Source organism: Miscanthus floridulus, chromosome 18 (assembly GCF_019320115.1).
Source record: "Miscanthus floridulus cultivar M001 chromosome 18, ASM1932011v1, whole genome shotgun sequence".
Lineage (NCBI taxonomy): Eukaryota > Viridiplantae > Streptophyta > Magnoliopsida > Poales > Poaceae > Miscanthus > Miscanthus floridulus.
Window position 1 is genome coordinate 97,310,110 of NC_089597.1, and position 11,023 is coordinate 97,321,132.

The 11,023-nt window shown below is 42.8% G+C and overlaps 1 protein-coding gene and 1 pseudogene across 1 annotated transcript; one reads left to right on the top strand and one right to left on the bottom strand.

The window, feature by feature from the left end:
- Positions 1 to 240: 240 nt before the first annotated feature.
- Positions 241 to 6,306, bottom strand: LOC136520832 (uncharacterized; annotated as a pseudogene).
- A 3,320-nt stretch (positions 6,307 to 9,626) lies between these two features.
- On the top strand, positions 9,627 to 10,564 carry LOC136524241 (uncharacterized). Its single transcript, XM_066517685.1, has 3 exons — positions 9,627 to 9,753; positions 10,117 to 10,434; positions 10,536 to 10,564. The coding sequence occupies exons 1-3, from the start codon at positions 9,627 to 9,629 to the stop codon at positions 10,562 to 10,564; spliced, it is 474 nt and encodes a 157-aa protein (XP_066373782.1).
- Positions 10,565 to 11,023: the final 459 nt, after the last annotated feature.

Consider the following 11,023-nt stretch of genomic DNA (forward strand, 5'->3'; position numbering starts at 1 on the left):
GTCGCGCTTTTACAACAAAAAAAATGTTTCCCCAAGAGTATTCTGTACAGTATATTGTGCCGGTGCCGGGCACGACCAAGGCTGCTGCCTGCTTCTCAGTTCTTTCCTTGTTATCGGAGGGTGATGGACGTGTGCAGCTCAGCAGCTCTCATGTTCTTTCTCCTTAAGGAATGCACTAATTGACACCACTCCAAAATATTGAAATACACGGCATTTGTTTTCAGAACAAGCAAAGTAAATTTTCTTTTCTGGGAAACACAACGATTACATTTTAGCAACAAAAACAAGTCACCTACTCCTACATACTAGGCTAGCGTTAGCAAAGCCCTTTTACATGACTCGCTGAATCCTAAACAGCAACAACTATTCCCACACCATTTGTGTATTGTGATTCAGTACAGATACTAGACAGAGCAATGTGCAACAATTTGTATCATTGGCTAACGGCAACACGATAAACTTTCTGGTCCAACCACTCCAAGGTGAGTAGCGGAATGTGAAAAATGAGGAGGTAATATATATAATTACGCAAATAGACACTCATCATACTTAAGTTTGAATATATCTATGTAAACACTATTGATGTAGTAGCAAGGTTTCAGAATTGTAGTCCCTCGTTGCAAAGGACGAATATTACCACATTTAACACGTCAATTATACCAAAGAAGCATCACATGCCGATCATGCAAAATGTTCAGAGACTTCAAGCAGCTCATATCTTTGTTTTCTACAATTATTTCAGGAACCTCATGAGTAAACCCACTGCAAACAAGATATGTAGGTTCTGTCATTACATGCTCGAGACAGCAAGGCGCATTTTTTCAATATCATTACATGTGGAAGGGCAGGAAATTTTGCCTCTTACATTTATCCTTGTTCATCTGCCTTACTTTCATTTTCTTTACACTAATACCTTTGAGTTTGAGTAAGCATTATGTCCCAAAGTGAGGTTCCAGGAGGCATCAAACAGCTTCTGCATATCCCAGATTCAAGATGTTCCCCTGCTCTGTTACCCTCTCTCAGCATGATATCCAATAGAAAAGAATAAACGATCCATATCATCATTAGACAATACCTGGTTTGATATCGCAGATTCAAGATGCTCCCCCCGCACTTCAGTTTCCCTCTCTTGGCATGATATCCGATAGAAAAGAATGAACAATCCATATCATCACCATACAATACCTGATTTGATCATGAATTTGAATACAATTGTTCCCTAGTTTTGTCTGGAAGTTCACTGCAGACAAATGTGCATGCCAGATTGCCAGTTGTGTCAAGATGAAGGGTGCTGCTCAACATGGTTCGCGCCTCACCGGATTTGCAGAAACATCGCAACCATAATGGCAAATATCGCAGCTCCAAATGTTGCTGATGCAGTCCAATCTAGTATAGTTGTGGCAGCAGCAAGGCTAGTACTGGTTGGATCTGGCTTGATAGTGAGCAAAGTGAGAACAAACCCAGACATAAATGCTGATATCAGTAAGATGATGCAAGCCTTCAGATATTGTATCTTGTCATGGCCATGAAGGAAACCTCCAAAGATACTGATAATTGCCATAAATGACCACATGGTGACTTTGGTCCCCTTATCAGCCTTCCAATTAAACTGCTCCATCAGGTACTCATTGGAATTATTGTTTCTGTGTACACGGACACTGTGCTCAGGGAACAGGTAGATAGCAGAAGCAAAAGCCAAAGGCAGGAATGCAGCAAAGGTCCAGAACTCAACTATAGCAAAAACTTCTGCAAGGGCTGCACCAGCCAGCAATAAAAGCATAAATATAATTATGAACCACATTGCTTTAATGATGGATCCCCGAAGTCTTGAGTTGTTGATCTCTAGTACCTTCGTCCGGATCTCCATTGAGAGAAGGCCCAAGATGCCAGTAGTAAACAAGATGAAGATGGCAGCGAGGACGGCACCCTTAGTGCTTCCTGAATAACCTGTGATGTTGTAGTTAACCACCAAGGCAACCAAACCACCAAACGCAGAGTTGCTGATGGCTGAAATAAACTTGAAGGTTGCCTCTAATTACTCCTTGTGCTCATTGTCCACTTGTTCGCCGCTGCCCTCAACGTCGCGTCCAATGTACCATCGCAGCAAAGCAAGCGGTGTCATCACCAAACCAAGAATGATGAGGCCAATGTACCTATAGACCTTATACCCCGAAAGCACCAAGGAGCTAAGCAAAGTTAGCACAGGTAATATGCTGCACAACAAGGAAAGCCATTTGGAGGCCACAAGTTGGACATCAACAACAAGGTCTTCCTGGAGATCAAGGATGTTCTGACTCAGCAGCATCAAGGATAAACCACTGGTGAGACTTGCAAAGCCAAGAAGCATCGGGATGATGTAACGCATATTGTATGCTCCTCTGCCATCTGGAGAGAGGAAGTACCACGCCACCATCATGCTTGCAGTAGAGGCAGCAATGAAAGCACCAAACTCCCTGTTCTCCTTGGCTTTGGCTGCATGGCACAGTTCCTTGATTGCACTGATGCCTTCCTCGGCCTGCATCAGTTCAGTCCACATGACGATTCCTAAATGGTTTCTGGTAGTTCAAATTAATGTCAAGCTCAATACATTTTTCGAAATAAAAAAAACAACAGAGCTAGAAATCAGTAGTTGGTTATACTGTTTCAACCAGTGTGGTGCTTTACAAGGAAACAACACACTGTCATGATAGCCCAAAATGCTAACATCAAAAGACCACGAACCTTCTAGAAATTCTTAGGAGAAACAACGAAATGAATGTTAAAAGATGATAGCAGTTCCACATTAAAAGAAAAACAAAGTGATTTCCACCAAACACTACACTACCGGTACAACGATTCTACTCCCCCCATTCACAAAAGGACGCAATTCTCACTTTTCGAGGAGTCAAATGATTCGAAATTTGACCAAAGTTATATAAAAATTATACAAATAAGTACCACTATATTAATCATGAAATATATTTTTGTAGTAAACCTAGTTGGAGACAAATGTTAATAATATTCACTATAAACTTGGTCAAAGTTAAGCTAGTTTGAATTGCACATATCACATAGTTGCATTCTCTTGTGGACAGAGGGAGTAATTGCCAACAAAAGTGCAGCCAATATTATTATATAGAGCAAACAGTGATAAAAGGAATGTCCCAGTGCACAGCATGTCCAAGTTAGAAGATGAGCCACATATTCAACATGTAAGTTTCTGACAGATTATAGTGATATAAATAAAGTTAGAACTACCATAACTACAAGTTGAGATAAGAGTTGGACTGTTAGATAAAAAATATAAAGCTATTTTACTCTTTTTTCTAACAAAGAATGCAGCAAAAAGTCATGTGATCCTACTAGTCTCAATCTTTTTACAACCCAGGACCTTGGTGTCGTCAGGAACGAAACTTTGGTTACCAAAATTCATGATCCACTGCTATATTCAGCCGATCAAAATCAAGTTCGTCCCACAAATTCTTTGGTTCAAAATTCATCCGACCAAGATCAACTCCTCCCCCAACCCAAATTCTTGCCTACACCTGTAAACCAAGAGCGTCTGTGTATATCCACGTATTTGGATGAAATCAAAGTTCTTGAAATAATCAGATGGGGAACTGAATCGTCAGGCAATTCGGAATTTCGGATCATACCTGAAGAGGGGATTGACCTCCCATGGAGGGTGCATCAGACCTGCTAGGAGCCAAGGGATCTAGCTCGGCACCTACCCTACATCGCTAACAGCTCCCATCGCCGCCTCGTGCCTCCGTCGAGCTCGCGTTTCGTCCCCTTGATGATGCTTAATCCCCACGAGATAAAAATAACCTCTCCGACAGTAATCTACTCCTTCCCTCATCAGTCATCGCCACCGCCGCCGCCGCCGCCCCCGCTTGCTATATGGTGCATGCGCCCTGAGCCTACGGTTTCCCTCGCCGCCGACGGATCACATCGCTGCTCCTCTAGCGCTGCACCATTCACCAAAAACGAAGTTTTTTTTTTTGATGAACCGTAAACCGAAGGCATTTTTGTCCCATCCCATGTTTCCAGTTCAATATATTAAAGTCCCCTTTGGCACGGCTCATCCAAAACGGCTTCACCGGTGAAGCCAAAGGCGGTAAAACCAGAAAAACTAGCTTTTCTCGGCTTCTAGTTCATTTTAACCCCGGCTTACAAAACGACTTCACGCTATAGTGCCTCGATTTGCGCAAAATAGATGAAGCCGAAGCCGGCATAAGCCGTGCGCCCTAAAGTTCGTTCTTCGTTCGCCCAGCAGGCCAGCAGCAAGCACGCTGCCTGTCAGCCTGTAGTGCCCAACCCCTAGCGTCTGAAAATAAAGCCCACTTGTAATTGGGCCAAACTAGAAAAATAAGGAGCACGAGGCACGTCCTAGCACATCACTCTATATGTTTAGGCCGAATGGATCAATGTAAGCCCAAAGCCCAACAATTTTTTTTGTCTCTCTTTATATATATAAATTCTACCTTCTCTTTTATAGTTTTGTGCGCAAATTTCTTAAAAAACCACTTATATGGGTCCAAGCTATCTCAAGATTAAGCTACCCTTACTACTCTCTACATTAAAAAAAATATGGGATGTATTAGTATTTCAAACCAAACAAACAAACAATATAAATTTGACCAGCAATAATCAAATTATGCACATAGTTTAGTATGCAAAAGACGTATCACTAGATTTGTATTCCAAATATTTCAAAGGTTTGGTTTCATAGGAAATGAAATACAAGGTAATGGTTAGTCATACTTTAAAAGACTCATACAAAATATTTTTACAAGGTAATTTGAAATATCAGGTACCATTTTCTCAAAACATATTTTAAATATTAAATTTGAAAACCCGAATTACCTTGGTTAACTCGTATAAAATAATTCCTTGCAACAATTTTATTTTATCTTGTACTAGAACAAAGTTGTTTTTTGTCTAAATCTAATTACAAAAGGAGGGCGCTTGGCCAAGTATGAAGATGACACCTAATAAAAAGTCTACTCTCTTTTCTCTCACACACACCACGCACGCACGCACACACAACACACACGCATTCTAATAAATTGATGAAATGATCTAGAAGCATATTGACTGGTCGTTTACCGTTAGCACCCAAATAATGTTCCGGACACACAGGTGTCCCGATAGGGACTGGGACTTCCATTGAGCGAAGTCAGTTGCGATTTTCGAGTTTGGAAAAGAAACATATCTAGCTACTCCTACCTACTATCCTCGTAAAGTTTGCGTCCGTCTCAAAAGGACAGACCACAGCGACGTGACAACGAACTCTGATGATGAGTGCTAAAAAAAAGAGTCCGACGGCGACGCGCGCAGGCGAAATTCGGGACAGATCGCCGGAGGGAGAAGTAAGGTACGGCAGCGGATTCGCGCGCATACCTTAGTGAGTGACTTGGCTGATGGCGGCGGCGGCGGTGCAGCGGCGGCGGCCTTCTTCTCTATCTCGAGAGGCGGTGGCGAACCTGCAGCGAGCGCAAGTCAACTGTGAAAGGAAGCACTTACTAATTTAGAAGTAAATGGTCACGGCAAGGGCGAGGTGCTCACCTCCTCCGTTGGGCTGATGAGGCTGGACGGGAGCGGCACGCCCCTCTTCAGCCAGGGTCTGCCGGTGCTCGTCGTCGGTCATGGCCGCCATAACAAGCTGGCACAACAAGGAGAATGATTAGTGGGACATCTTTACGAGAATGGAAAAGAAAAATCGATTTTTAAATCAATCGTTTGTCAACTAAACGAAAGGGGGAAGCTAGCACCAGCTGGATCTAGTCTTTTCTTGCTGCGCTAGCTAGCTATGTGGGCACAGTCAAACGGTTCATGGAAAAGGCTCAGCCACAGCATCATGGAAAAGGTGCGATAAAAAGCATGAGCCTATCTACGGATGGACGGGGAACATGCGGTGGACCAAAAGGAGTAGCGGATCTGTGCCGGTAGATCCCAGCTGAATTCGGCACTCTACTCGTGTTCCTCATATGGGGAACAAAGGCAGGCCCGATGGAGACCAACTCGATGAACCCAAGCAAACACCCAACATGTGGTCTCATGTGGAATATCGCTCAGATTCACAGCCTCGAAATTCCCGTCCAACCAAGGTTAGTACTCCGTAACAGAAGACAAGAATTGAACAAAGGAATTCGAGGTCTCCAGGTTGGATGACAAGAGGTAGAGGTCGACACACACAGGAAGGACAAACTAGCTAGTGGCCCAATCAATCCACAAGAAAGCTCACCTGCAGCTGGGATGGATATGGATCGCCGTTCGCCGCAACCTGGGTCAAGCAAGAAGGCCGAGAGGGGCAGGCACAGCACAGGCTTTTATAGGTGCTGGTGGGCAGCCCGTGCACCACGAGTCCACGACGGTGCGCTTGCCACCACCTTGCGTGTGGAAAGAAAAGAAAGGGACGGGGGCCATTGATGGCAGCAAAGGACCAGATCCGGTCGGCGCCTTGTCCGTTGGCTCTGTACTGTTGCAGGGCGCGCCAGTGACGTTACGAGTTCCGAATGCAGAAGAAGTCGTACTTTTTGTCAGCGACTTGTCTGATCCTCCGAGACGGACAGGTGGTACTCCCTGTGTCTAAAAAAAGAATAATTCTCGCTTTCTTTAATTTTAACTAAATATATTTAATAAATTATTACTACCTCCTTTCTAAAAAAGAAAAAACTATGGATTACGTGCCACGTAAAGTGGTTCATGTTTGACCAAGTTTTTAGTAAATGGTATTTAAATTTCTGACTCTAAATTAATTTAGTATGAAAATACATTTCGTAATTAATCTAATGGTATTTACTTGACATCATAAATATTGATACTTTTTTATCTATAATTGATCAAACTTAAGGTACTAAAACGTGACACTGTGCAAAAATTATATTCTTTCTGGGACGGAGGGAGTAATATTTATGATATATAATTAGTATCTTTAGATAAATTGTTTAATATGCATTCATAATAAATTTATCGAGACATATAAATGTTATACGCATTTTTATAAACCTAATTAAAGTTGAAAAAATTTGACCTCCATAATTTCCATAGCGACCTTTTAGAACGAAGGGAGAGGTCGTCCCATAAAAATAGATACTATAAATTTATATTAGTCAATTTTTTTAAGTTTCGCTAGTTCTATAAAAATATTAGCAATATTTATATATCCAAATAAGCTCATTCTAAAATATATTCAATCATGTATCTAATAATACTAATTATGTAACAAATATATTAATATTTTTCTATATATTTAGTCAAATTTGAAAATATTTTACTTCTCAAAAAGTGAGAATGACGAAGAGAAAAATATAAATTAGTTATTTATAAAGAGGTAATGTCGTACGCTTACAATGATTTATATGTCTATATTTATACTTTTTCTATATAAACATATTAATTTTTTTTAAATTATACTCCCTCCGTCTAGGGAAACATGCAATTCTAGCATAGTATCACGTTTTAGTATCTTAAGTTTGACTAATTATAGATAAAAAATATTAATATTTATAATATCAAATAAATATCATTAGATTAATTACGAAATATATTTTCATAATAAATTAATTTGGAGTCATAAATACGAATAATATTTATTAAAAACTTGATCAAACGTGAATTACTTTTTCGAGCACGTAAACCATAGTGCCATGTTTTTTTTGACAGAGGGAGTATAAGCTCGTAAGTTGACTCCATTATTAGCCACTCACACAAATATGATGTAACTATAATGAAATAATATATTTGTGGGCCTGCCAACTTGGCCTAGCGGTTAAAATAAAGGAGCATCTCATCCTTAACGTCGACGTTCCCTCCTGCCCTCCGTGGCCATTCAAGGCACCTTCGCCTACACCTTAGAATTTTAGAGGATTTCAGTCTTGTAGGATAGTTTTCTATGCACCTTTTTGAACAAAAGAATTGAACAGTATAAAACTCCTTTAATCTCTGTTACATCGTAGGTTTAGATGCCAATTAAAAGGACTAAACATGTGATAAATATAAAACTAATAGCATAAGTTGTGGCTAATTCGACATGAGCTAACAATAGATTAATTAGGTTTAATAGATCCATCTTACGAGTTCGTCACGACTTATGTAATTAGATTTATAATTATCTCATATTTAATTCTTCTAATTAGCATGTAAATATTCGATTTGATGAGGACTAAAGTTTAGTTTTGAGATCAAATGTCCTCTTAATTTACTGTTTCGCTAAAATTTGACTGATACCGGTGTTTATGCTGATTTGTTATAAGCGGAAAACACGTATCACTGAAAAGCAGTAGTGGTGAAAAATGGGGCGAAAGCACGTGGATGGTCCTGTCCGTTGGGCGGAAGGTACGAGGATGGTTCAAGAAATCCGACCACGCCACACCCACCGGTGACCTCTGTGGTTCGGGCGGTGGGCAGTGAGCTTATCGGGCCACGGATGAAGATGAGATGCCTGACTCGTCCCGCGCACACTTCCTTATACGCTACTCAAATCTCGCCACGTGTGTAGTGGTCGCCTTTCGCTGCACGCTGGGTGGAGTAGTTCCGCTGTTTGGTGTTGGCCGCCCGTAGCGACGTACCGTGCGTAACGCTTACGTCATTCGCAATAGTATACGGAGTACGCCCCACCACTCTGTACTGTTGCAGGGCGCGCCACCGGTCGGTGACGTTACGAGTTCCGAATGCAGAAGAAGTCGTACTTTTTGGCAGCGATTTGTCTGATCCTCCGAGACGGACAGGTGGGCCTTGTTTAGATCACCTCCAAATTCCAAGTTTTTTCACTCTCTCCATTACATCAATTTTTAGCCGCTTGCATGGAGCATTAAATGTAGGTAAAAAAAATAACTAATTGCACAGTTTAGTTGGAAATCACGAGATGAATCTTTTGAGCTTAGTTGGTCCGCGATTGAACAATATTTATCAAATAAGATGAAAATGCTACTATTCATTGGGTTGCAATTTTTTGCAATCTAAACATGCCCGTGGTTATGGTTGAAAACGGGAACGGGAAATTCCCGTACCGACCGACACCGAATACCGAAAATCCTGACCGAATATCGTTTTCTCGGGAAAAAACGGATTCGGGAAGAAATCCGGGAAAATACGGCGAATCCGGTGTCGAAATCGGTTAGAGTGGTTTCCTGACCGAATTAGCGGATCCCGTATTTGTTCGGGAAACTACCGCAGGAAATTCCTGTTTTCAAGGCCTCCAGGCAAACGGCCCAACTCACCTCGCCGGCCCACCCAAACCCCACGTCGCGCAGCCACGTCCGTCGCCCAAACCCTGAAACCCCACGCCGCATTGCCGCACGCCGACTCGCCTAGTCGCCCGCACGCCGCAAACCCTAAGCACCCAAATCCCCAATCTTCGCCTCTTCGGCTTCGGCAGTCTCTCTCAACTCGCCCGCATGCCGCACGCCGCCGCCCACCGCAACTCGCCCGCGCCGCATTCCCTCCTCTCCGGCTCTCCCTCTCAGACTCTCAGTCTCTCTCAACTCTCAAGCGCCTCTCCAGCTCTCCTCTCCTAGGCTCTTGGCGCCTGGCGGCCTGGCCTCCCTCAGTCCCTCCTGGTGCCTTGCCTGGCGGCCTGGCCGTCCGACGAGGCGACAACAGATCCACGACTTGGGGGCTAGGGAGGCAGGCCGGACGCCAAGATGAAGCCACCACCAAGTGAGCAAGCTTCTGGTTCTGCATCTGCCTCATCCGCCTCCAAGCGCCGCCTCTTCCTGGAGCCACCCCCGCCGGTGAACAGCAACACCCTCGCGCCTTTTCCAATGGCAGGTAAAGATGTGTGAATTAGTGTATGTTTCATTTATTGGCAAAGATGTTAGATGTGTGAATCACTACATGGGATTGCTTGTTGTTAGGGATGAAACTAACAGATGAATATTGTCCCCTTGTGTTTTATTGCTTGTGTGTTAGATGAAACTATCAAACTAACAGATGCATGAGTAAAAGTAATTGAGTAAGGTCCAATTGCTACTGTCATTTTGATTCCCAAATGAATGTTTTAGATTCATATTGCAATTGCAACCAACAGATGCATGAGTAAAAGTAATTGAGTAAGGTCCAATTACTTTGGTCATTTTGATTCATACTGGTGTCTTAGATTCATATTGTTGTGTTCTATTCTTGTCTTGGCAGGATCTAAGAGGTCAAGTGAAAGCCCTGGTAATTGTGGTAAAGATCTTGGTATATGTCTGTCTGTATCATCTGCAAGTGCAACTCCTGCATCTAGTCCAAGTCAAGGTGGCAGTGTTGCTGCTGGTGGCAGTGGTTCAGGTTCAGGTGGTGCTGGTGGCAGTGGTTCAGGTGGTGCTGGCCTAGAAGGTGCTGGTGGCAGTGGTGCTGCCATTGCAAGTGACATACGTGCTGCTGGTGCGAGTGATCTAGGTGCTGCTGTTGCAAGTGACATAGGGGCTACTGGTGCAAGTGATAGAGGTTTTGTTGCTGCTGGAACAAGTACTGCAAGTGCAATCAGCGTTGATGGCGATGAGCCTGTGCAAGAGGGAGATGTACCTTGTGGAAAGAGGCGCAAGAGGTGTACATCCAATGTATGGCAGTACTTTACCAAGAAGAGAGTGGTCGTTGAGGATAATGGCAAGACATATGTTCAGATGTGGGCTTATTGTGATTGGCCCAAATGCAATCACAAGGGCAGATGTGAGAGCAACTACGGAACAACTGGATTTTGGACCCATCTGAGGGTGTCACATAGTATAGTGAAGGGCCAGCAGCAGCTCAAAGTGGAAAAAGATGGGGGGAAAGACATGACTGCTGTGGTACCATACAGGTATGATGAAGAGGCTAGCTTGAGAAAGTTTTACTTGGCAATAGTCATGCATGAGTACCCATTTAATATATCTGAGCATGAGTATTTTGTTGATTTCATCAAATCCTTGCGTCCTACCTTTCCAATCAGATCTCGTGTTACCATTAGGAAAGAAATTATGAACATGTTCTTAGCTGAAAAGGAGAGGTTGTATAGCATGTTCAAATCTGTCTCTTGTAGGTTTAGTGCCACCATGGACATGTGGACTTCAAATCAGAA